We start from the raw sequence: 27,669 nt of genomic DNA on the forward strand, positions 1-27,669 counted from the left end.
CAGCAGGGTATTGACCGCTCAGAATAGTCTTCGCAATATTTTGTTGAATCATGCTGTGTTAAGATTATAGGCAACATAATTTAGAATCAAACATAATTTATTTTTATCAGTAGATGCTAGATTCTAGAAAAATAGAACATACATAAAAACAAAAGCACAATCTCAGAAGATAAGACAGAGCTGTCAACCAATTAACAGGTTTCTAGTTCCCTATTCATCTGGATTTTAATCACTTCTACTTGACTAAATGTTTATTTTAGATTAAAATAATTTATTAAAAATCCAACCTAGAGATATGAACAATGATCCTGTAAATAGTATGCTAACATTTTTGACTGTAAAGAAGAGCTGATGACACAACTAACATTTACAGATATCACTTTCCAATTATTTGTAGGCATAATGAATAAGGAACAATTGCCTGGCAATGCTCCTAAAGAAAGTAATTATTTGAATTCTGATAAAGAACCTAACAACAGCCAGCATTCAGAAACAAACAATATACCTCCAGTAAACAATGAAGAGAAAATGCATACTTCAGTAAAAAATGACAGATTTCACCCAGATTTCAAGGGGAAATTACCAAAGAACCTTCGAATGACTCAGAACACTTTTATTAATAATGGTAAGCAGTATATCTAATTAAAAATACTCTAAAGTATTAATTTGTTCATAAAATAAGATAAATTGTAAGATATGCCCTCTCTTTTTCTTAATTTTTACATGAATCAGAAAGAGAATGGTTATTTCAGATAATCCTGCTTTTGAATGACTTCTGTGCCATTATAACATCTGGATTATCAATTATGACAACTGCTAGTAAAAAGGTATGTTTATTTTGACTTTATAACACAAGTAGAGCCTGAAATGCAAGAGATATATGCATCTTAAACAATCTTGGTTGCTATTCAGGTTTTTGCAGAATATGCCTTTTAATATAATAATCTGCATTTTTGGTGCATTACTCTCCTAATGGCTCCCCTGGAATATTTTCTGCTTAGAAATAATAGTAATAGCAATAGCAACTACTTTTCTATACCGCTGTTTACAATGTGTGTAAACTAATTGTCTCCAGAAAGATGGAAACTCATTTTAGCAACCTCAGAAGGATGCCAGGCTGAGTCAACCCTGGAGCGCTTGGCTGTTATCAAACTCACAACCTTGTGGTTTATGAGTGAGTGGCTGCAGTACAGGCATTTAACCACTGAGCCAGCAGGGCTCTTCATAACATTGAACATTTCCTTGTTCAAGGACCATGACATGTAAATCCTGTACTGTATGTCCAGGAAGGTTGAAATACTCTGCAATTGGTTTTTGGGTATAGCCATTTCTCATGTCAGATTTATGTGCATAAATCTCTTGTGTAGATACTCCTATTTGTCCAATGTACAGTGTAGAGTGGCATTGTTGTCATAGGATGGCATATATCACATTGTAGGAAGAGCAAGTAAATGCACTTCTGATGTTGTGAGTGGCCTCTGTAATATTGCTTCCAGAATAGATAAGGGGACAGAGTTAGAATCACAGAATCATAGAGTTGGAAGAGACCACAAGTGCCATCCAGTCCAACCCCCTGCCATGCAGGAAATCCAAGTTAAAGCATCTCTGACAGATGGCCATCCAGCCTCTCTTTGAAGACCTCTAAGGAAGGAGACTCCACTACACTCTGAAGGAGTGTGTTCCACTGTCGAACAACCCTTACTGTCAGAAAGTTCCTCCTAATGTTGAGGTGGAACCTCTTTTCCTGCAGCTTGCATCCATTGTTCCACGTTCTAGTCTCTGGAGCAGCAGAAAACAAGCCTGCACCCTCCTCAACATGACACCCCTTCAAATATTTAAACAGTTAGCATCAGGAGTGTCACTGGTAGGGTGTGGGAAGTTTGGGTTGCACCAGGTGACACCCCAGAAGGGGGTGACACCCAGTCGGCCCCTGCCCCCCACAACCACTCCTTGGGCCCGCAGGGGTGCCACTCCAGGCCTTGGGGGGTCTCCGGCCTGTGTGGCTGGCAGTTCCCTTGGCTGCGTGGCCATTTTTCTTAGCTGCATGGTCACTTTCCTGGCCCATGTGGCCATTTCTGTGGGCCTTGGAGACTCTCTGGGCCTCAGGGGAGGGGTTTACGGCCCAGGCGGGCAATGAACAGCTCTTTTCCTTGCCGCACTGCCATTTCTGCAGGCCTATGGGAGGTCTCTGGTCCTTGGGGGATAGGGCTCAGACCCCGGCGACTCCTCCAAACCTCCTCGTTGCTGCCTGGCTTTCCCTTGAGGAAAGCCAAGCCGCAGGGAGGAGGATCGGGGCACGCATGCGCGCTTGTCAAAGCCAACTCCAACATTTCCCAGAAGCCCTGCCCCTTCAGCTTTGGGCCCCCATCCCCTCAGTACCAGGTAATACCAAACTTAGGTAAACCACTGGTTAGCATCTGGGTTTGTGGCCTGGTCTTGTTCCTGTATTGCCATCCATGTTATGTATTCTGTTATAAGTGAGTAATTGTTTAAGATCTGGAGGCCAAACAAGACCTGCCTCCCAAAGCTTGTAAGAGGGCTGTGTTATTCTCTAGTTCATTGATTATGCATTTGAGTGGTTTCAGCTGTGGACTGTAGGTGACCACCAGGGATATAAATGGTTCGTGGGTATTAACCTTGCCTTGTTGATTTGTTCCTTCATCTTCTTAGATTAATATTTATTTCAAGAATTTCAAGGATTTTAGGTTATTGTAGGTGAGAAATGCCTGTTGTAAATTTAAGAGCTTTGAGTCTCTGTCATGTTGGTCTAAGGCAGTCAGATGCTATTGAATTGGAGGGCTTGTCTGTAAACAGTAGATTTGGTAGTATGTTCTGTGTGGAAACTGGAGGCATGTCAGTATGTTTAGTCATCAGTCAGGTTTTGATAGAGCATGGTGCTTAAAAGACCATTGGGTGATGTCAAAAATGTATTGTGTGTATTGTTCCAGGCTCAGGTTGATGATAGAGTGGAAGTTGTTAAAATTCTGGTGAAACTTCTCAAGTGATTGCTTTACATGTCATCAAATTACAAATATGTCATCAAGAAACTGTAGAGAAGTTGTTTTTGGGTGCAGGTGTTGAGTAAGTGTTCTAGGTCAGCAATGGAGATGTTTGCATTGTAATTTATTATCTTTAAATCTGACCCATCAGAGAGAATGATTGTCAAGATAATATAAAACAAAAACTATTGCAGTTGATCTGAGTCCTTGGGACAGGTTGGAGAAAGAAGTGTTAGTACGGTACATGAACTAGAATTGTCTGACTGTGAAATAAAAAGGCTTAGAATTTCAGAATCTTCTCAGATGCATCAACTTCCCTCTACAATATTGATCCTTTAAATAGTAACCATTAGAAATTCAAGGGGTATGGAATATTCTGAAGGAAAAATAACTGATATCTCAAACATAAATGTTTACTTGGAAAAAAAGACCTAACAGGGAACTGTCTAATTAAAAAGACTATGTGTACAGTGCTGTGTAAATTTACAGCACTTTATAAATAAAGGATAATAATAATAATAATAATAATAATAATAATAATATGAAACTTTCTTTTTAGTACAGTATGCTTAATTAACCTGTCTCAAATCTGTAGGTATTTTAGATAACTGAATTTGCCTTGGCAAATCAGGGTGCATAACTAGGATAAAGTTTATATATATTACATCCTAAAAGCGAAGTGACAGAGGCGCATTACAAACCGCCATTTCGGACGTCCTCAGGATGTCCCAGTTTGAAAAAGGAGCGTCTCTTCCAGACACCCCTACTTCTATTACGGACAGAGTCCATAACAAATGGCGGCGCCCTTTCCACACGGCCGCCGCCATATTGACGTAGCGGACGCTGCGCGTCTGCACGTCGTGCCCCGGAAGTGACGCCGCGAGTGCACGACTAGTGCCTTGCGACATCTTTTCTGGGGCCCAGGAAGGAGCGCGATTTCCACGCTCTTTCCTCGGAGCGTCCAGGACCCACGCGGTTTGGCTGCTGCGGCTCCTGGATGCTGCAAGTGGCGGCGGCGGGAGACCGTTGCATTTCGGTGGTCTGTAACCCGCCTAAGAAACTATTGCCATGTGAGCAGAGGTATTATATTTCAAGTCCAAGTTGTTTATTTAAGACATTTTAACTTATGAATCTGATACAATTAAACTGAGTCATGCAGTCCACATGTTGGTAAAGTGTTACCTAATCCTGGGTTTAGCAATACCTTTTAACTACTTGTTGCAAGCAATTAAGACATATATTTCACAAGGAAGAAGAGATTCTATATTGTAAGGATGCCGTTTGTCATAAACCTCCCTTCTGCACCCCTTCTTGCTTAACAAATGTCAAGGCAGGATCCCTTGTCCTTTTGGAAACATGCACTGACTACAGAAACTCTTACTACCTGGATCAGGAACTCACTAAGAAATTACAGTTGTACTATTAAATTAACACGTCTTATAAATATTTTATTTATATTATTACTATTCCTGATCTACAAATGGAGACAGAAGAAGAGGTAATTTTTTTTCAGAACTACGCAGTTAAACTTTAACTGAAGAGAACTATGTAATCTTATATCCAGAGTGCCAGCTGCCACATAGACACGGTACTGTGTGCTATGCTGCTCTTTATTTCTAATTTGCTTTGTTGCACTTTGTAATATTTTCTTTTGCTTTGCTTGGTGTTTTGAATATTATCACTTGTGAAAGCTGACAGGTGAGCTGACTTTAGTTTTGTCTGTACCTTGTTGTGATACAACTGACTTGTAAATAGTTTATTAATGACCAGCTGAATATAATGTTGCACAAGATGGCCATGATAGTCTGTTTCAGTATAAAAGTAAAATAGGGTTTTGTGGTACCTTTAAGACTAACCAACTGATACGGATATATAACAAATCTGCATTTTATATCCATATAATTAATTTGAGAGGCAGTGTAGTATAACAGCTTGAGTGTTGGACTATGACAGTGGGAGACCAGGGTTCAAATCCCCACTTGGCTATGGCACCCCACCTTCAGAAAGTCACATTCTCTCAGCATCAGAGGAAAGCAAGGGCAAAACCCTTCTGAAAAAATTCTGCCAAGAATACCTTGTGATAGGATTGCCTTTGGGTTGCCATAAAGCAGAAATTACTTGAAGGCAACCAACCAACAACAACAAATTTACAAATTTGCAGCTGAAATATTAAGCCATGTTTATTAAAATTATAACAGGCTTTTGGTATCTCCTGGAATTTGGTTCTAGGATCCCTGTAGATGCCACAATTTGTGGATGCTCAAGTCCCATTAAATACAATGGCGTCCCTTATATAAAATGGCAAAATCAAGGCTTGCTTTTGCAATTTATATATTTTAAAAATATTATCAGGACATGGATGCTTAATCCCTGGATTAAAAAAAAATCTATGGATATGGAGAGCTGATTATAATTGTTCCTTTTCTCTATTTTTTCTTAAATATCATAGGCATAAATATCCTTTTCCAGAGTAGGGATATTTTCTTCCTTGTCTTGTTTTCTCTCTAATTTTCACTGGAAAGAATTTTATACCACTTGAAGTAAATGGATGAGGAAACCTCAAGCTGAAATAAACTGTTAGCTTTAAGACCTGGCTTCTTGTTCAAAACCATAAGGTTTATAGATATCAATCCTGCCCTACTTCCTGCTCTCAAATTACAGAAGAATAACATCAGCAAAACACCTAGTGTGCTATCCCTGTGTACCAGAGATGCTTTCCCTTAGCATCGTGCATTCCCATTCCTCAAGGCAGTGGGCTCAGTTTTCAGCAATACAGCAAAGACAGGGGGATCAACTTGCTTAATGCGCAGCCTGATGCCTTTTGTGCCTTCTTCCTCTATGCATCTCAGAGCACAGAATTAAGTTTTACTGCCTAACTGCTTACTGTGATATGTTACCACCAAGATGAGTGTGATATAAAATTATGGAATAGTTGGTGAATTAGAAAATGATAAGACTAGACCTCAAATCTAACTTCTTAGTGGAACACGTGACTTGTTCGAAAAAGGACTTGTTACACAGGTTCATGCACTATTACAAACCAGTTTTCATAAAGGAGTTATTATGCTAGGCTGCTCTTCAATTTGCATTTAATCATTTTTCAGAAATCTGGGAAATAGAGCCATAGGCTTCAAATGGCTTGTTGTACTGTACTGACTTTGTAAAAATAAAATAAAATTCAAGATACAGAGTAGAACTGGTCACTCTGTCCACCAATTCTTCTCTTAAATTTAATGAGAAGAATTAAATTAAAATTAATTAAAATTAAATTCTTTCCTCAAGAAGAAGAGCCCTCCCTCCCTGTCATCATCCGACCTGGGAGGGGGTGAAAAGGATAGGCCCAATTCCATCAGGTCAAGCTGTGAATTCTGTGACTTACGTGGTTCTCTTTTATTTTATTTTATTTTATTTTATTTTATTTTATTTTATTCTCTGTATTTTTATTGCTGTAACCTGCCTGGATTTCTTGTGATTGGGCGGGCTATAAACAAATTATTATTATTATTATTATTATTATTAATTATAACTATAGCTAGGCATATGTAACTTGCAGGTGAAGCTGAGCAGTTGATACATTTCCTTAAATGATTTCACAAGAAAATATCAACAATGGGTGCATCTATATGGTAGAAATAATGTAGTTTGACACTACTTTGACTGCCATGGCTCCAACCTACAACATTTTGGGATTTGCAGTTTTGTGAGACACAGCACTTTTTGGCAGAGAAGGCTAAAGATCTTGTAAAATTACAAATCCCAGGATTCCATAGGATAGAGCTACAGCATTTAAAGTGGTGTCAAACTGCATTATTCATACAATGTAGATGCACTCACTGTTTCCAAAAAGTCCCTTACCTTGGGGCCAAAATGTTTTGAAGGGAAAGTTAATGGTTTTCTCCCTTGATCTTATCCCATAATGTGCAGTTACATTTTTGGCCCCCATTCTATCAATATTTTACCATGAGTCATAACATGCACTGAATTATAATGTTGAACACTGAATTTGACAGAGATGTAATGGTTTGAGCGCTGGACTACCACTCTGAGACCAGAGTTCCAATTCCCACTGGGCCATGGAAACCCACTGGATGACCTCAGCCTCAGAGGAAGGTAAAGGCAAACCCCCTCTGAACAAATCTTGTCAAGAAACCCTCATGAAGGATTGCATTAGGGCTGCCTTAAGTCAGAAATGATTTGAAGGCACAGAAGAACAAACTATGGGCTGCTTTGGGTTGCAGCCTTAGGCCATAATAAGAGCCACCACCATTTCACAGGATAGCCAATCCAGCCTTCCTCACTTTGGCACACTTTCTGAAGGTTTTTACTCATTTTTACAGGCTCTACAATTTGTTTACTCTGCTCTAACCTTTAGCCTTACACTGATTTAAAAGCCAAGGCTGATTCATCCTTGGATAGAGATGTACAGTCAGCCCTACATATCCACAGATTTTTTTTTTTATCCATGGATTCAAGCATCCATGGCTTGTAAATACTTTAATTATATGCATTCCAAAAAAGCAATCCCTGATTTTACCATTTTATATAAAGGATATCATTTTACTACATCATTGTATTTAATGGGACTTGAGCATCCACAGATTTTGGTATCCATGGACAGTCCTGGAACCAAATCCCAGCGGATACCAAGGGCCCACTGTATTCCAACAACAGTTTATTTGTATAAGGCACATTGACCGTTTCAAAATATTATGCTAGAGATATATTTAAAAAGCATATAATCAAAATTTTGGAGTATACCTCATCAGTTGGAGTATTTGACCTTTAGGGGTAGATTATGCACAGTGTACTGTGGTGCTTCATTTGCTTGCACATGCATTAAATAATAAAATTATTATTATTATTATTATTATTATTATTTATTTCTTACCCACCCACTTCTCCCATGGATTGAGGCTGAGGACAACAACAATTAACAAACAACAACATCAGTTAGAAACACATTGGTTAAAACACACATCAGTTTAAAAGGACAAATATAATGGACTCATATCAACACAACCCAGTTTAGTATTTGCAAGTGTGTGCACAAGAGAAAAGTGTCAGCTGTTTCCATCTTAGCAATGCAATATCCAGAGGCCCTGTGGAGTGGGCAGGGATATGAAGCAGGTGAATGACAAGTCTGTCCACATACACTAACAGTGTTATCCAAGAAGGACAGAGCTAATTCTAGGTGATCCAAAAACACACTGCAGAAATAAATCTAGTTTGAGACTGCTTTAAATGTTTTGGGAGACACTCAACCTTCTGTGTCAGGGATATCTCTGGTGCCACAATGAACTACAATTCCCAAGATTCCCTAGCAGTTAAAGCAGTCTCAAAGTGGGTTATTTCTGCAGTCTGTTTCGGACATTGTGTAAATAATATTTTGTGTGTGTGTGTGTGTGTATATATTACTGTGTGGGTATGTATATATTTTGTTGTTTTCTGTATTATGTATATATTGTGTTATATCACGTATTCTGTATGTACATGTATTGTTATATTGTGCACTGAGTATGAGTGTGTATTGTGCATGTATATAGTTGTTTTGTGCATTTGGTATATATTGTGTTATAGTGTGTATGCATATATTATGCTATATTGTGTATGTGTTACTATGTGCACACAGTATCTTTCTTTGTATCCTGTGCCCTTTAAGGGATTTTTTGGACTTCATCTCCCAGAATCCCAGGCTATTGGCCGACACGGCTGAGGCTTCTGGGAGATGAAGTCCAAAAGAGGCGCCTCAGTAACGGCGTCCTTTCTGCCACACTCTCTTCTCCCCCTCTCCTCCTCAGCGTTGGTTTCTCCCTCTCTTCCACTTCTCCCCCCCTGGACTCCGCCAGTGGTTTGCTCCACCCCTGGCGCCTGAGGAGGAGCTTAGAACCGGAAGTGGCGGAGTGGGCGGGGCTGCCGGCAGGACCCTGAGCAGGAGAAGGAGAAGCTGCGGTTGAGCGGCAGCTGGTGCAGTAAGATGGCTGCTCCTAGCGACGCCGGCCCCGAGGAGAGCGGCGAGGAGGGAGGCTTGGGCCTGGGCTGGGCTCGGGAGAGCACCCAGCAATACTGCCGGCTGGCCTGGGAGGGCGCTTGGAGTGTGAGTCCGGCAGGGGAAGGAAGATACACACACACACACATATATACAGTACACAATTGGTGTGTGTGTTTATGGGGGGGCTCTGTTCTCCTTGCTTTGGTGACCCCCCTCTCTTCACCTGATAGCAATACAATACAAAATCCCAGGGTGCAATACAGTTCCCAGGGTTCCCTAGGATGGATGGAGCCAGGGCAGGTGCCAAAGCGCATTAATTCTGCTTAAGGAGATCCAGTTTTGGTTCATAGGATCATAGAGTTGGAAGAGACCCCAAAAGGGCCGTCCAGCCCAACCCCATTCTGCCATGCAGGAAATCACAATCAAAGCCCACCCAAGCAGAGGCTGGATGGCCATCTCTCTGGGATGCTTTGGTTGAGAGTTCCTGCATGGCAGAATGGGGTTGGGCTGGACGGCCCTTTTGGGGGGGTCTCTTCCAACTCCACGATCATAGGAACTGAAACTGGAACTCCACAAGCAGCATTGATGCACTTTGACACTTGCCCTGGCTCCATCCTAGGGAACCCTGGGATTTGTATAGTTTGCAGGGGTCAAATGACAAAGTCTCATCATCACCATTCTGTACTTACTGTGAATTGTGTGCAGTCTTTGAGCCATTTCTTAGGTGGGCCTGATCTGCAGAGCCTGGTTTAAATGACTCATCTATAGCAAGAGCAGCTTCGTTTATATACCACTTCATACCACTCTAAGTAGTCTCCAAGCGGTTTACAACTGTGAGCTAATTGCCCTCAACAAGCTGGGTACTCATTTTAGCGACCTCAGAAGGATACAAGCCTGAGTCTGTCCTGAGCCCTGGCTGGGATTGAACTCACAACCTTGTGGTTTGTGAGCAAGTGGCTGCAGTACAGATGTTTAACCCTTTGCCTTGGGTTCTCTTCCACTCAAGTCCTTTATTATTCAGTGGGAATTACATCAAGTGTATATTACATGTGCTTGTTCATCTGTTTATGGTTTGTATAGATCGGCCATTTAAATCAGACTCTGCTGATGAAGCCCACCTGAGAATTGCTCAAAGACTGCACATAATTCACAGTACATACGAAATGATTTTGAGACTTTGTCATTGGAGCATGCTGTTGATTCAGAGTTGATTCCCACTTGAGCAATTTTCAGCTAGCTCTCCTCATAGCTTGGCTTATATTAAATAAGACAGGCAGTGAACTTGTCCACAGATTATTGCTTTTAGGAACAAAAATGGATTGCATTTGTCTGTAAAATTAGAATACGCAGTACGACCCACTTATCAATGGGGGATATGTTCCTAAACACTTGTTTAGGGAGGCATTCCACATTACTGGTTGTTAATCTGCCGCTTGCTTTGTTTTTATTGTATACTAGTTAGTATTATTTTAGAGATATTTTAATCATGTAATGTTGTTGTTTTACATTGTACGCTGCTTGGCAGATTTTTGTTCTTTTGTTCTTATTTTATTTGACCCTTACTATGTAAAACGCTGTACAAACTTTACAGTGCTCTATAAATAAATGTTAATAATAAGAATAACTTGGCGTCAAATTATCCAAAACAACGGATAATAGCGAACCCTATTGAAGTGAATGACTTTCTGCAGACGTTGATCACAGAGTCATACTGGAGGATCTAGGACACCTTACTAGGCATTTTTAGATCCTCCAGCATAAGTATGTGGTTAACATCTATCAGAAGCATACAACAGAATCATGCTAGGGGACCTGAAGAGAATATAGTTTTTTCAGTCATGAGTAAGTGAAACCATGGGTACTGACTGGCTCTGTGGATATGGGTGTCATGTTGTGGCACAGTGGTTAAATGCCTGTACCGTAGCCACTCACTCTCAAACCATTAGGTTGTGAGTTCAATCCCAGCCAAGAGGGCTCAAGCTGGACTCAAGCTTGCATCCTTCCAAGGTTGCTAAAATGAGTACCCAGCTTGTTGGGGGCAATTAGCTTACACTTTGTACACCGCATTAGGGAGTGCTTAAGTGCACTGATAAGCGGTATAGAAATGTACTTGCTATTGCTGTTGCTACTCTATGCATGTCTTCACCCACACATGCTGCACGTACTGATTCATGCAACTATGATTTTTTTTATTATATGTAAATCCATCACAGGTTGCTCCTCTGCTTTGGGCTTACTTTTATTTATCCTTTGCATTTTAATGTACTGTTTACTCATGTGAATGTTCCTTAAAAGCTTTGATGCCAGCTCTCTGTGCCTTGGCTATTTCTCCCTTCCCACCTCAAGATTTTCCAGGACATGGTGTGTTCACAGGAGGGATAGAACGGGTATTTGACAATTTCCTGAATGTGGTTAAAATTTGGTGTTCTGACCACTCAGGAAACAGCGACAGGAAGAAAAGCAGGGGGTTTTTGTTTGTTCTCGGCACAGCACAACATTTCAGTTTTGTCAACCCTTAAAACTGCACAGTTGAAATAAAGCACAATGCTACAAGGCAAAATTACACACATATACTAACTAATGCTGCAATTTTTACAAGCGTCTGAATGGTTCAACATTGAAAGGGTTGAACAGAACAAAACATTCCTTGAATGCTAAGCCTTAAAGTTGTGCACCTTAACTGTCGAAACTATGACTGTTTTCTCCTCTCATTTCCTTCATTTTTTCTATATAAAACTGAAGGGAGCCACATCCTAACACACAAAATAATAATAACAACAACAACCCTGACTTCTCAGATACCTAGTCCAACACTCAGATTATTACATCACACTGGCTCAATGGGTCTTGGAGTCTATGTAGGCTTATATAGGAAGGTATGGTCCTTCAAAGATCTTGGACCTGAGCCTTACAGGTCTTTATAGGTCATGACTAGCAATGTGAATTGTGCTTGGACCAGCAGCTCTAAACCAATAACGAAATTTGGACTGCATTCTCAAATACTTTATCAATGTTTCCCATTCCTTCTTAAATTTGTTTAATGATTTCATTCTCAGCAGTTGAGTCAACTTGTATGTCTCCATGTAGCTGTATAATTTCAACCACCACTTTTCTACATCCAGGCATTTATTCTTTTCCCATTTAGATGCATATAGTAGCCTAGCAGCAGTTGTCATATAAAATGAAAGTTTTCCATCATTTTGTTCCAAATTCTCATTTATAACCATGAAAGGAGGCATTTTGAAGAAACTTCACAGTCCCTAATGTCAGAAGAACTTGTGTGCAAGTGAAGAAAGAAGAGTGTTAAGGCAATTGGCCAAGAAACAGAATGGCTTTATGAAGGACAAAGGAGGCAGAAGCCCAAGGAAGCAATGGATCATTGAAACATGAAGAAATAGAACAGAGAGGGAAACTGCCAAAAATGCATATTGGAGGAAGAGATAGGAAGGAAAGAGAAAGCTAAACCTGAAATGTATGGAGCTGTGGGTTAAAAAGACTTCTTAGAGTTTAGCGCCTGAGTTGAATGTAATTACAGAATGGCATTTGTAGCTTTTGCTGTCACTATGGTGTTGTAACCTGGCAACCCAAAAGAGACACTATAGGCCAAGAAGTAGCGTGGAGAAGCAAATGTTGAATTTCACGTAGTGATTTTAGCTAACCAGTCTGATCTTTGTCGTCTTGTGGAGTTCTGTTTCCTGTCATAGACTATCCAGAAACCATTCTCTTTAGGAAACATAGGGTTCTGCAGTGCTAGCCATCTTGTTAATAAATGTTAATAATTCTATCATTGATATTCCCTTCTTTAAAATTGTCTTATAAGTAATTCTGGTGATAGTTTGAAGTAAATTAGTAGCCTAATTTATTTATTTGAGAGTTAATTCCCTTAGTTAAGCATGTCTTGTGTAGCTGTATGTTTGTTCAGAATTGCTGTTTTGAGGCACAGTATTTTTAAGCACTTGAGCAATCTTCAATGAATGTAATGCTATAAAACTGGATAATATTACATATTAATGTTGTTTAGGAGTATGGTTAGTATCAATTACATCTCCAGATCAAATACAGGATTTCTGATAAGTCATGTCTGAAGGCATAAACAATGGATGTTAACAAGCCTGAAGTTAGTCCTGAGGGGAAATGCTTTGTTTTTTGTTTTTCTGTTTTAAAGGTTCTTGGAGCATTACCTGAAAATATGAGACCTGGTCCAGATCTTTATGGCTTTCCATGGGAAATTGTAATTTGTGGAGCTGTTCTTGCTATTTTTGTTATCTTACTGCTCGTGTGCAGGAGCTATCAATCTGTAAGTATGCAATTTGGTCATAATAGAATTATACCAGCCTATATTGGAATGTTTAAAATGTACCAAATTTCCAGATGGAGCGGGGTTCTGTAGCCTTATCCTATGACTGCTTATTTGGAAATACGTCCCATTCAGTGTGATTGGGCTTTAGTTGTAACTGTAACAGAAATCTATGGTGGCTGACATTTTAAACAAGCCTCATAATTTTCTTTGACTACTGAATATTTCTATGTTGTATCTCAAATATGTTAAAAAGTGCATTAAGAGTCCTATCATTGTTTTGGTATATACTATCAAAATCAGTTTATTAATTTTAAGATTAATGAACTGCCTTTGATTTGAAATACTCAAGGCAGTATAGTAAATTTTTCCAAAATCAATTAAGAAATTACTGGCTTATACTTATTGGTACAAATGGTTAACTATCAGTACAAGTCTGCTGAAACCAGCAGTTTTTTATCTGTTATCTCTTGAAGTGCTGTTTACCAACCTAAAAGTTAAGCCACCTCTTCCCTCCCCCTGAGTTTAAAGATATTATTTTAACTCCAGTGTATTCTTTAGCTTGAAAAATAATTGTACACACTCTAGTTTGTTTGAGATGTGTGTTTGTTTTACAATAAAGTTACAACAAACAACATCTGTGACTTTATGCTTGGAGTACATTTATTCTATAGATACATTTTTGTCTTCTGTGGTACTCTTTCCTTTGATATTTGTGTATAGGCATTCAATCCCCACAGAACATTTTAGGTCTAAGACAGTAAGATCCTTGTCTTGATTCAATGATTGTGACAAATTACCACAGTTCTGTTCTTATTAGCAGCTTCTGTAGGACTAATTATTATGACTTCTATTTGGAATACTGTATTGTCCATATTCGTCTGAAACTATGACTCAAGGGTTTTATTAAAAAAAGGGAAGGCAAAACAGATTTTTAATGTGTGTGTGGTGGTGCAGGTGGAGTTATGTAAGAATTAGACAATGGAGGAACATGATGGGATGGAGGAAGGAACTCACATGTCAGATGAGTTCACTGTATTAATTCACAAAGTGTTAGTAACTCTAACCAACCAGCAGACACAATGATCAGTGTAACAACCCTCCCAAGATCAGTCAGCCTTTATTTTAATCAGCAAATATGATGCCACACCGTTCATTGTGGTAAGGCTGACCAGGTTACCTGCTCATGCACAACGGTTAACCAGTTTCATATTCTAAGAAGATTGTTTTAAATGGGTAAATATAGTTAGATTTAACCTGTACCTAATGCCTGCTGATGTTTTCTTTATTTGTGATTAAAGGGGAGGCAATGTGTGATTCTGAAAGCTCTTTTTTAATCTCTTAGCTCAGTGATTTCCAGACTCTGGCCTTCCAGGTGTTTTGGACTTCCGCTCCCAGAATCCCAGACTATTGCCCAAGATGGTTGAGGCTTCTGAGCTGAAGTCCAAAACATCTGGAGTACCAGAGTTTGGGAATCACTGTTTTTATCTTAATGAGGAGAGTTCTGATGTTGCTTCCAATGGCCTTGAGATTCAATTTGCTATTAACTATACTTCTCCAATCTTCTCTTATAATAGAAGTGTGAGCTTTAGTCCCATATAATGCATCAAACCAATTACAACATTTGTTCTTATTTTACAGGTTACAAGTAGACTTTATGTGGGTAAGTTTAAAATTTTGCCTGGAGGCTTGATTCTAGCTAAAGAATTGAGTTGAACTCATTTTTTCTTTGTTAAAAGTTACCGCATGTAGCTCTTACTCTTTTTAGGAAGAGAGAAACAGCTTGCCAGTAAAGTTGCTGAACTAATAGAAGACAAATGTAAAATACTGGAAAAATTAAGTCACCGCAAAAAAGAGGTAATTTGGATTACTCCAGAAATTACATTTTTAGGTTTGGTTTTATTGTTTCCTGCTGTGCTTTTTAAGCTTTCCATGTTAATTTTAAGATTATTTGAATTTTCTGTCTTGGGTCACATAGTTTTTCAGTGGGGATTACTTTTGGATAAATATATATAGGACTGCAGCCTGCTAGTGCAGTCTTGTCCATGTTGTTGTTGTTAGTATTATTATTAATTTTATTTACTTATATCCCACCTTTCTCCCAGTATAGGGACTTGAGGCAGTGAACAGCACATTTACAACAATGAAATTTAAAAACAGTACAGAAGCATTAAAACTTATAAATATAAAATTTAAAAAAACAAACAATTTTAAAAGTTAAAATAGTTATGCATTAAAATGTAATGTGTTAAAAAACTTTATATACACCTTAAAAATCATAAAAATCTGAACAGCAGTTGGAGGAAGCCTGACAGCACACGAATATTTTTATCTGCCGCTGAAAGGAGAGCAGGATGGGGCCAACTTGGCCTCTCTAGGGAGAGAGTTGACTGGAAGGTAGTCTTACTGATTGCAATAGGGCCTTCTCCCTTGCAAAGTATATTAAGGATTATAGTCTTTAAGTATACTATGAATGAAGGTTTTGTGTTTGTATACAGGGAAACACTGAAACATTAACACTTGAAATGGTTTTTTAAAGAAGATCTTGCTCACAAAAATGTAATTTCACATCAACGCTAGCAATCTAGTTTTCTATAAAGATTAGAACTTCATAAATCATACATACCAGTGCCATCAAATGACACTGAATTATGACTTCTAATAATGTAAAATAATAAGTAATGTCTTGCAATAATTGTTCTAATGTAACTTGTAACTGCGCTAATTGAACATTGGAGTGTTTTTTCGCTATGCATTGGAATATACAAACTCAGTGCTCTGTGATTTTCAAAAGAATTGTGATCATATCTCTAGCATTTCTTTTAAGCCAAATATATCTACTTTGGAGGGAATTGGTTTGGGTGATTCCACTGATGGAAAAAGGGGTTTAACTACTTCCCCATTCTTTCTGATTTAAATTGCACCTCCAATGCAGCTTTTTGTCACTAGGGAAAAACATAAAGGTAAATGTCTTAAACAGCATCATAGATGTGATCATGGGTTTCCTAAGTACATGTTTACTTTGACCTTTAAATTCCTATTGCTCTTTTAAGGGCACAACCTAGACTGGATGGCTTGTGGCCTATTCCAACTCTTATGATTCAATAATTTTAGTAGGGCTTTTGTTGAAAATGTGGAGGAGGGGGATTATTATTATTATTACAGTGGTACCCCGGGATACGAATTGATCGCGTTACGAAATTTCCGGGGTACGAAAAAGTTACATTGGAAAAAACTGTTCCGGGTTACGAAAGATTTTTCGGGTTACGAAATTCATTTCGGCGCGAAATTCAAATCCGAAGCGCGGCTAGCGGCTTTCCAGCGCCTTTTCGGGTTGCGAAATGTATCGGGTTACGAACGGCGCCGCGGAACGAATTAATTTCGTAACCCGAGGTAGCACTGTATTTCTTTTCCTCCACCCTCTCCCTATTAATCAAGCTTAACATACAGCAACAAATAAGACATGTAACACAGTTACACACAACACCAATTAAAATATATTATCAGTTAAAAGAGCATAACATTAGTTAAAAAGTACATATATTAAAAACAGTCAATTCATACATTTGAAAAACTTCTGGATAGGCTTGCTGGAAGAGAATGGTATGTAATGCTGTTTTAAATTCAGAGCATATTCAGCTGTCGAATCTCTTCGGACAGGGCATTCCACAGTTTGGGGGTAGCTGAAGAAAAACTCCTTTGCCAGCCTAGTCCTGGTTGACTGAATTAAACCAGGGGTGCAGCTGGCATAACAGCCGAAGTTGTTAGTAAACACTCCTGGCCATCCTGTCTGTCTGACCTGTCATTTTGAGCAAGGATCCAGAAGCATCCCCAAGTAACCCCATCCAGGACTGTTGATGTACCACTAACCCCAAGTCAGGACCCTTAACACTAAACGCCTCCATCTTGTCTGAATTCAGTTTCAGTTTGTTTTTCCTCATCCAGCCCATTATCTCCTCCAGACATTCATTCAGAGGAGACACACTGTCCTTGCCTGATGCTGTTTTTGACGGCATGGAGCAATGTATTTACATGTCATTGGCATTCTGATAATACCCTGCCCCATCTCTCCCAGCTGTTTTATGTAGATGTTAAATAGCATCTTTTGATATGCCATATAACAGATCTTTTTTGAGGAGCAGCTATGCCCAAGCATGACATCATCTGGAACTCACCTGAGAGAGAGGACCAAAATCACTGAAGCATAGTTCCCCTGATTGCCAAACCTCTCAGGTATTTCAGAAGGATATCATGATTAATGGTATCAAACACCACTGAGAGGTCCAAAAAGCACTAAAAGGGACACACTCCCCCATCAATGTTCAGTAAAAAATCACCTGCTAAGGTGACCATAGCTGTCTCATTTGCATATCCTGCTCTGAAGGAGGTTTGGAATCGGTCTAGAAAACCCAATCATCCAAGATTGTCTGGAGTTGGAGGGCATCTGCACTTTCAGTTACCTTGGTCAAAAAAGGCAGATTCAATACTGGTCTATAGTTGTTAAAAGTCCAGAGGGTCCAGGGAAGGTTTTTTAAGAAGTGGTCATACCACTATATGTTTGTTGTGTGAAAGCCAGTTCTGAAGTCCTACTGCACCAAAATTGTTAGACTTCTTTTGAAGATGAGCAACTATTTCATATGCTGTGGATGTAATAAACCCATATAGATGTTGCTTCCTTTTATTTTTCTCTGATCGGTGTGTTTCCATATTTCCTTCCATAACATTTGTACAGCCTCAATACCTTAGGTAGTTTAAACAATGATGATAATTACTCTACAGTCATGGTTACATTTTCTTGGTGACGAGAATGAATGTCTGGAATTATTGAATTTTAGGAAAATGTGTTGTTTTTGTTATTGTTATTAATCATCCCATCTTACCTCCAAATAATGGTACAATCATTATTTAATGTGAAGTCGAAGGCTTTCATGGCCGGCATCCACACACAGTATATATAGACCCACTTTTTCCAGGCAAACATTCTCTGAAGATGCCAGCCACAGATGCTGGTGAAACGTCAGGAAGAAAATGCTCTAGAACATGACCACATAGCCCGAAAAACCCACAAAAAAACAATCATTATTTAGTTTGTGCACAGTAGAAGAGTGATTGCTATATTAAAAGAAAACAGTAACTGTTATGAATGGTTAGAATGCCACAGCAGTATAGCATATAAAAATGTGGTCTCAACAGATCTGGAAGGCTGTGAGAGAGAGGCTTACTGTAAACTCCTAATTTTGACATTATGCTTGTGGTTCTTGACCAATTTGGAACTTCGATTACACAAAAACTAAATTAATTGGGGTTGTGATTTCTTATTAATGAAATTAAAGAAGTCCCTCGTACAAGGGGGTTCATTTGGGTTTTTTTTTGTAATTGAAGTTCCAAATATTTGTTCTAATCTTGACCAGTTTAATCATTAAGGAGATTAAATGAGTGTATGTTGTAGTGGAAGAATTTGAAGAGTATAGCTATAGCTTTTCTTGTTTTCTTGTTTTCCTTGGATTTTGTTCTGATCTTAATCTGTTGTTTTTATTTTAGTACGAAGAGTTAGAAAACTCTCTGAAAGATGCCAGCCTTTTGCAGGGGTCAACCACTACATCAGACCTTAAGGTAAATGTTGAGTGTCGGAAAGTATTGGTATAATAATCAGTTTCATAAAATAGTTTCTGCTTTATGGCCTGAAAGTATGTTTCCTTGTTCAGTCATTCAGTTTTGTTCAATAGGGCTTATTCACAAAGATAGATGTACTAGATTATAATTTTATATAGGTTTGTTGTTGTTTATGAAGTACCTGTTGACTAAACTATATTAATACCTGTATTAATAAAATAAACTCATTGATTGTTGTTAAGGTGCTGTGATTGAATGTTCAGTTTCATCAGGCAAATGTTGAATCTAATCTCTGCTTTTAAAAAATGTATTCATAAAAAAGAATTGTAGTCCTGTGTTTGCAAATAAGAGCAACAAAATAAAGAAAATGTGTGAAGCAATTTTTAAACAAATGAGGAGAGTATGAATAAAACATTTGGGTGTGCAGGGGTTATCACTATGGCTAACAGAAGCAAATATGGAAAATGAAGCTTGTTATACATTAAATAGTATGATTTCTTTATGTTGGTTGGGTGCTATAGGCATGGATTTTTAAAGCATATAGTAAGCACATGCTTGAGAGTATAGATAATTTGAATTTTGAAATGATAGCTATCCTAATGCAATCTTGTCTATGTAACTGCTCCTGATGCTTCATTGGATAATTAAATGTTTTAGTAGCCAGTACTTGATTTAAATTATGCTTTATAGTTATAAACACCAACAGAATGTCTTTCCAAACTTGCTAATTTCAGAAAGCATATGAAGAACTGAGCAGCACAAACTCTGTCCTCAAAAATGAAATAGCATTATTAGAAAAAGAATTGAGAGAAGAAAAGTCTAAAGGATCAGAACTGGATGACTTGGTATGTCTTTCATTAAAAGCAATCTTATTCTGGAAAAAAGTATGATTATATTGCATGTGCTGTTAGATGTACCTCTTTGGCTTACTCTGATACAATTTCTTGTCATCATAATTAAATTTAGCCTGTCCCTAAGCATTAGACATGAACCTTCATGAATTCAGTGGTACGTCTTCCCAGGAAAAAATGCATAGGATTGTAGCCTTACCATACTGCCTTGTGCATATTGGCTAATTACGTTGGCCAGTATGTGTAAAGGCATTGGGCACTTATGCTGAACTAACTACATTGGTTTAGACAGTGATGGCAGTGGCAAGAGAAAAAGGCTGTGGGTGCAGTGGTGGCAACGGAAAGCAGACAAATTTATAGTCCCTGGGAGAGAAAGATTGGTACCTTTGACTAGCTTATTTCTCCAGTCCTAGCTTTCTGGGGTGCAGATGTTCCATGGCTGATTTGACCAATTGCCCATCCCATGCCACCATTGTGTAATGGTCCATTACAATAGCATAGTGCATCAGCAGTATTTTATTCAGCCTTGTAGATATTTATTTTCAGAAGAGCTCACAAAATACTGTATTTAGTTTTCCCACATGCTCAAGTTGTACCTAGATATCACGTAATGGTATGAATCGTGGGAGCTGGCCATCTGTACAGCTGTAAGGATTTATTCCTTGCTCCAGGCAAGTGCATGAGTGGCTATCTGCAAAACTTATATTGCTTTATTATGCATAGTTAAATCTGTGTAAAATAAAAAAGTAAAAGAAAGAAATCACGCTTTCATGATTCAGAGATATAAGCATGTTAGTCTGTATGATCAGTATGTAGAGGTCTTGTTGTCTCAAAGGTGGTACAAGATCTCTCTACATATTGCATTCATGATTGGTACAGTATTCTAGTGGTAGTAATTAAAAAGGAAATGGTTTAAGTGGCCTTTTAAATAAATATGTTTCACTAAAATGTTAATCAGCAATGATTTTGACAAAGCACTGTCAACCAAACATAAGGAAGTATTTATGAAAAATATTTTTAATGTCTTTCTAGATGGTTGAAATACAGAGAAGAGTGGAATCTTCAGAAAATGAAGCAAAATCTATCCAGTCACAAATAGCTGAAGTAAGTTAACATTTCATATTTTTGTGCCTTATTACAGTAGTTACAAAAGGCACTATCACAATCTTGCACTTCACTATCAACCTTTTAAATTGATCTAGACATGTCTTATATGTCTTCTTATATGTAGACAGTTCTCCACATATATAGGAATTATGTACTCTTTGTGGCTAATGGATATAGGCTCTTATTTTGATACTAACTTGAGATTTTAGAAGAATTCAGCATTTCTTTTTGATAGTGGTTTAGCATTACAAATGATTCCATGCCAAAATTGCTCTTCTGTTACATTTATGTGAATTGCTCAGTTCTCTTCCAAGGATAAGGAAATGTCTTGGCAATGTGTCATGAAAGTATAATGCTCAGCTACATGTGTAGTTTGGAAGGAAGTCTCAGTGCCTTTGCAATGTAGTTCCAGTGATCTTTTACACAAGAAGAATTCAAGAACATAAGTTAACATAAATGGAATTTGATTGCATTGCATTTGACTTAGGCCAAGACCACATTAAAAGTATATGAGATCAACAGAGAAAGGCTGAAGATATCTCTCCAAGATGCCTTAGAAGAAAACAGTCACCTTCAAGAAAGTGAAAAGCAGGTATGTTGTAAATATTTGGGCTTTTTTATTGGTTGTATAACTTCAATAAAGAATATAAAACAAACAAAAAAAAGCAGGTAGATTTTTTCCACTTCTTCGTTTTGTATAATTTTATAGAAAGTTGTCTTTTGAATTTAAAAGATTAAAATATCAAGGCATTGGTGCTCCCTTTTAAGGTGTTATATAGTGTAGGGGTGAACAAGTGTAGAGTATGTTGGAGTTGATTTTTGCCCCCTCAACTCATTAGCAGTATGTCCACAACTGAAAATATGTAAGTGGATCAGTCTTTGAGAAGTTCTCTGCCTGAGAATTCTAAATACCCCTCCTTAAAACTGCCAATCCCAGAATGCAACAGGAGGCAGCTAGAGGAGTCAAAGTGGAATAGTAGCACTTTAAGAGTATAGTGTGATAAACATCTTTGTGACTTTGATTTCTGCGGGAGAAATCAATTGAGTGCTTCATCCTTTATGGCAGCAGTGGCCGCTGATATAACTTGGCCTCTTTTCAGAAGTCTTTTCATCCACTAAGTTCAGAGGTCTTGTGTTGGAGATTTTTGTTAGTGTGGGAGATTCTCAACAGAGTAATGAGAGAAGAAAAAACAATGGGAGGCGTAAAGGTTAAAGATCAAGAATATAAGTGAAAGGCCTTTACTGATGATCTTGTATTTTCTTTAGAGAATACTTTAAAGAGAATTGAAGCGTTAAATTTAAAAGTATATGGAGAACTGGCTGGATTTAAAATCAATAAGGATAAAACAGTTATTTTGATCAAGAATATGATGAAATTGGAACAAATATAGTTATCAGAGAAATCAAGATATAAGATTGATAAAGATAAATAATGGGGAGTAAATATTTTGAATAACAATTCTAATTAATTTCAAGATTATTCTGTTAGAATTTGGAAGGAAATTAAACAAGACTTACAAGACTGGACAAGACTGAAATTATCATTGTTGGGTAGAATCTCAATTATTAAAATGAATGCTTTGCCAAAAAATTTGGTTCTGTTTCAAACTTTGCCAATTTAATAAATGATATATAATTCAAAGGCAGAAAGATGTCTCTGGCAAAGGAAAAAACCCAAGATTTGGATTTAAAATATTGCAGGATGCTAAACAAAGAGGAGACTTAGGTTTGCCAGACCTAAAGTCATATTATCATGCTTGTTGTTTTGTATGATTGAAAGACTGGATTACATTGAAAGATGCAAGATGGTTGCAATCGAGCTCAAAATTTTGGACTCAGATCCATGTAATGTTGAAGGACATTTAAAAAGTAAAGTTCCAGTAGAGACCCGAATTTTATTTATTGGGAATGATGGAATGATAGATTGAAAAGAAATGTGGAAGGATTTTACAATATGTGATTACAGCTGTGAGAAATGTGGATGCTCAGAGATGGAAAGATACTGGCCCTGAACAGGCAAAACCAGGATAGTTTTTTGTGGGTTTTTTGCGCTACGTGACCATGTTCTAGAAGAATTTCTTCCTGACGTTTTGCCAGCATCAGTGGCTGGCATCTTCAGAGAAAATTTCTCTGAAGATGCCAGCCACAGATGCTGGTGAAACGTCAGGAAGAAATTTTTCTAGAACATGGCCACATAGCCCGAAAACCCACAAAAAACTATGGATGCCGGCCATGAAAGCCTTCGACAAAACCAGGATAGCACAGGCTAAAACTGTGCTATTCTGGACCAGGTCCTAACTTGGATTGGTTTCCTGGGTTGCATCCCCACGCCATAGACCCCATGACCTGCTGTCGCTGTGTGCCCATTACCTCCCTCCATCATTGTTGCCAGTGAGAAGACCCCCACGTCTGATGTGGAAATGGAGTGCCTGGCTCAGATCCACTGAACTGGCGTCCAGTCTGCCAGATCCTGGCCCAGGGCTTATGACATATGTCATTCAAACAGGACAGTGCAAGGCTAGTAGGGGAACACAAGCCTTTAGGTCTGTGCAGACAGCCTTGCTGTTATTTCAACTCAAGAAGATTCATTGGTGAAAATATACAAACTTGCTGAAATGGACAAAGTGACAGTTTTAATTAAAAGTCTTTGGTTCATTTTAAGAAAAATGGGAATATTAATTTTTGAGACAGCAATTTATCAGTTTTTGGGTTTAACAACATAATATAAAGATAATAACAATATGCTTAAAATAGAAATATAATTTGAATATGGTGCTTAGGAAGTTTAGTTTGAATTAAAAGTTTTCACTTGGGGGAAAGTCATATATGTAGTGATAATTTCATGAACTGACTTGTCTGAGTGCCCTGTGCCAGAGGAGCAGTTTTCACCATTCCCAGTACCTCTGGACCAGTGACATCTGGAGATGGTGGCTGTGCTTTTAGAACTGTTGGTAAAGGTACAGCTGTTGCAGCACCATATTGTGGCACCAAGACTTTTATTTTATTCTGGTGGAGGTCCAGAACACACTGCAGAAATAATCCAGTTTGAGGCTGCTTTAGCTGCCCTGACTCAATGCTAGGGAATCCTGGGAAGTATAGTTTTGTGAGACACTTAGCCTTCACTGTCAAAGAGCTCTGGTGCCACAATAAACTACATTTCCCAGGATTCCTTAGCACTGAGCCAGTGATTGAAGGTTTTTGATGGAAGGAGTTTCAAGAGGGTGTTTTATCATTTTGGATTGTACTGTTTTTAAACTGCTTTTAATTATTTATAAAGTATATTTTAAACTGTAATTTAAAATTCTGTTTTAAAAAAATGCTACATTTTAAACTGTAGCTTAATTCTATTTTTATGGTTACTTTGTGTGTGTTTTTAACTATGGTATATTGTAATTGTTTTAATTTGTAAGCCATTGAAGTCCCAACCTGGTGAAAATTTGGGATAAAAACAATGATAGCAATAACAATACAGTCCTTCATTCTCACGGTTTTGAAACTTGCATCCCTTGCTTATATGCGAGGGACAAACAGAGGGGGAAACAATGGGGCGCCTGCCCAAAGCATGTACCTGTGTGCCATTATTCAAGTTAATGGGGCGACTGTAATATTAAGAATAACCATCATCTTGGTGAATCTAGGGGGTCATCAAGGGCTGCAAAAATAGCTTTGGGCCTTGCATGTGGACCTGGAACTCCACTTGCCATTCAAGCCTTTAAAAAACTTACAGCTATTATTTAATTGTATTGTTATTTAATTATATAATTTGTTATCAAGTACCGATCTTGCTAAATTTTATTTTCAGCTATTACAAGAAGCTGAAGGATGGCATGAACGATTGAGTGAACTAAATGAGCAAACAAAAATGTTTCAATGTTCTAAAGCAGATATGGAGGAAGCTCTTAAAAACAAGGAAAGTCAAGTCAAGGTGAGAGTCATAGAATCATGTGTTTGAGCAATAGTGACTGGAATTTGCCTATTCAGGTTGGTGCATTGTCTTCCAGTAGCTCATTTTAGGTGCTGTTTTGTGTTGAGGGGATTTCTACTTGCACAAGAGGATTCCCTGTAATCTTCTCCATATCTACTCCATAGAGGCCCTCCGTTCTTTAAAGCAGATTGGGTGGGCTCACATGTTATCCATGTGTGCTACTGTGTGACATAATATTGAATTGTTTGGTAGGGTTAGACCAACTTTTTTCAACCTTAAATTTCATGCTCTTTAGTGGTGTGGTAGCTAAAAGCCATTACAATATATGCCCTCATAGTTTACAAATGGCTGAAGGAATGTAGAATTAGCCATAGCAGGTTCATTTATATACCGCTTCATACTGAACTAAGCAGTTTCTAAGCGGTTTACAACTGTAAGCTAATTGCCCCCAACAAGCTAGGTATTCATTTTAATGACCTCAGAAGCATGCAAGCCTGAGTGGAGCTTGAGCCCTGGCTAGTATTAAACTCTCAACCTTATGGTTGTGAGTGAGTGGCTGTAGTACAGGCATTTAATCACTGTGCCACCAGGGTGTGGTAAATTGAAGAAATGGGAATACCTATGAGTAATTAACTTAGGTGTAGATGCATGTCTAATGTGATGTGCGATACAGTAGGTAGCATTCCATTTATCCTAATGCACTCTATCAAGAGATGAGTACAGTACATTTTAAAATGGCAGGATGCCCAAATCCTGATGGGATATGTGTCCAGAGGCACAGTAGAATCAGTAAATATGTATATAATGTATTCTCTCCCCCCCCCCCCTTTAAATTCTTCCTGAATTTGGCCTTTCCCATTAGAATTTCTCCCAGATCTTACCACTTAGTACCCATAGATCCAGTGGTGTCACGGGGGGGGGGGGGTGCAGACCACACCAGGTGATACCCTAAGAGGGGGTGACAGCACTGCTCCTCACACATCTGTCTTTTGTCAGAAACAGGCTGTAATATTCGCCTGTGTCCCTTTAAAATGCTGAAGAAATGGTATGAGTGGTGTGAGGCTCAGTGGGAGGAGAAAGGAGAGGTCCCAGTTTTTTAAAAAAATTGTTTAAATGATTTTTTTTTATTCTTTTCCATTAAAAACATCATCTTTTACCACATGAAAATATAGCCCCATACAGACAGGCCAAAGTAAAGCTGCTTCAGGTCACTTTGGAGTTATGCTGTTTAAATGATGCATGCATACTAAGAGTCCGGAAGCCGCGCCAAAGCCACGATCCAATACTAAGGACTGGAGCACAGCTTTGGTGCAACTTTTGGACTCTTAGTACACATACATCATTTAAACAGCATACCTCCAAAGTAACCCAAAGCAGCTTTATTTTGGTCTGTCTGTATGGGGTCTATGTTTACATAAATACATTTAGGCTATGTGCATGCTATTGTAATTTAAAAGTAGAATTTTAATTTTGCTAGTTGTTTTGCATCACAGCTGTTGCTCTTACATTCAGTTATATACAGGATTTACAATTTATCAGTAACATAATACAAAAACATTACTGTAGTAATATTGTTAATAGTTTAATTCAATTTTGATGTTGACTTTGTGTATATTTTAACTGGTATATTGTAATTATTTTAATTACATTAAATGCCACATTATATGCTAATTTGTATGGATTCTGTATCATGTGGTAGGGGAGGAGGTCAGTGGAGGAGATGACATCAACCCTAGTGAAGCAACTGCATAGTTCATGCCATTATCTTTGAGAAATACAAATGCCTCTTTCTAGTCTTGATGAGACTGCGTGGTGCTGTGTTTGCTCTATAGCTTCCTTGATTTCCAAGGCAGCCACTTGCACTACTCCAAAGTTGGAGAAAAGAGTGACAAGGTTTGGCATGTTTGGTGCAATGCTGAACCCCTTTTAAAACAGCTGAGATATGGTGCTCTCTATTTGTATATTCTAGGATTCTGTCATTTCCTCTTCTAAAAGACTGTATATGAATAGTGACTTAATCTATGAAGAAGTTATATACTTTCAGGTGAACAAAATAGGATCATAAATATCTTTCATTTCTTAAGAAATCTGTCATCACCTTCCAAAGTTCTTAATGGGCATGTTCTAGCAAGTTTTCACAGAAATATAAGTGGTTCTTAAAGATCAAGGAATCTACTGGTCAAACATAGATTTGGAATGCTGGGTGTGGGGAAGGGTGGTTCCCCTGCCTTTGGGTACTTGGGGTTCCACTTGAATATCTTTGTGAGGGGAAGAAATGGCTGTTTTAAGTATGCTCTAAGTTCTGCAATTCTGGTTTTACTGACTTTGTGAGAGGTCTTACTGCCCAAATAAGTGCATGCAGTTCTAAAATAACAACCCAGTTTTTTACATTCAAGAAGAAATTTGGGGTAGCCAAATTTCATGCAAAATGCTTGATGTAGTTTTAAATATGAAATAGGTTAATTTGATCTTAAATTAATAAAATCTTGAAATCACTTTATGTGCAGTAAAAATGTAAATAAAGTAAAAGATTCATTCCTGATTTTTTGTTTTGTTTGTTTGTTTCCTTTTTCAACACTACATAGTCACTGACTGAGTGTTTGTTGGAAATGAAGGACTGGAGCAGTGCCATAGGAGAACATGATGGTGTTGAAGACAGTCACTGGGAGAATGACATAAAATGTGAAAGAGAAAATGGAGAACATTTAGGTAACTGCTGACCTATCTATTATGTAAGCAAGAAGAAAAGAGAGATTAAGGTTTTTCAAATTCTAGTAGTGGAGCTTGCTTTCTTTGTAAATACGTCCTTGTCTAAAAAAAAAGAGAATTCAAACAAGACCATAGCATTGGTTTTCACCTAAGCTTTAGGTGTGCATCTCTCAGTGCTA

The 27,669-nt window shown here is 38.2% G+C and overlaps 1 protein-coding gene across 8 annotated transcripts in view; it reads left to right on the forward strand.

Annotated features, from left to right (window-relative positions):
* MIA2 (MIA SH3 domain ER export factor 2) overlaps nucleotides 1-27,669 on the forward strand; it is a 102,525-nt gene that overhangs the window by 17,393 nt on the left and 57,463 nt on the right. For all 8 annotated transcript variants that reach the window (XR_016280994.1, XR_016280995.1, XM_089522157.1 and 5 more), the window contains 11 exons: nucleotides 398-625; nucleotides 733-827; nucleotides 13,154-13,285; nucleotides 14,927-14,948; nucleotides 15,054-15,142; nucleotides 18,827-18,898; nucleotides 19,633-19,743; nucleotides 20,782-20,853; nucleotides 21,344-21,448; nucleotides 24,659-24,781; nucleotides 27,367-27,490. Coding sequence is in view for 6 of the 8 variants with exons in the window: in XM_089522157.1 (XP_089378283.1) it covers nucleotides 398-625; nucleotides 733-827; nucleotides 13,154-13,285; nucleotides 14,927-14,948; nucleotides 15,054-15,142; nucleotides 18,827-18,898; nucleotides 19,633-19,743; nucleotides 20,782-20,853; nucleotides 21,344-21,448; nucleotides 24,659-24,781; nucleotides 27,367-27,490 (1,173 nt within the window). In the remaining 2 variants the exon portion in view is untranslated. The remainder of the gene's footprint in view (nucleotides 1-397; nucleotides 626-732; nucleotides 828-13,153; nucleotides 13,286-14,926; nucleotides 14,949-15,053; nucleotides 15,143-18,826; nucleotides 18,899-19,632; nucleotides 19,744-20,781; nucleotides 20,854-21,343; nucleotides 21,449-24,658; nucleotides 24,782-27,366; nucleotides 27,491-27,669) is intronic.

The sequence above is a fragment of the Sceloporus occidentalis genome, unplaced genomic scaffold (genome assembly GCF_023333645.1).
Source record: "Sceloporus occidentalis isolate IW3139 unplaced genomic scaffold, rSceOcc1.0.p SCAF_4, whole genome shotgun sequence".
Lineage (NCBI taxonomy): Eukaryota > Metazoa > Chordata > Lepidosauria > Squamata > Phrynosomatidae > Sceloporus > Sceloporus occidentalis.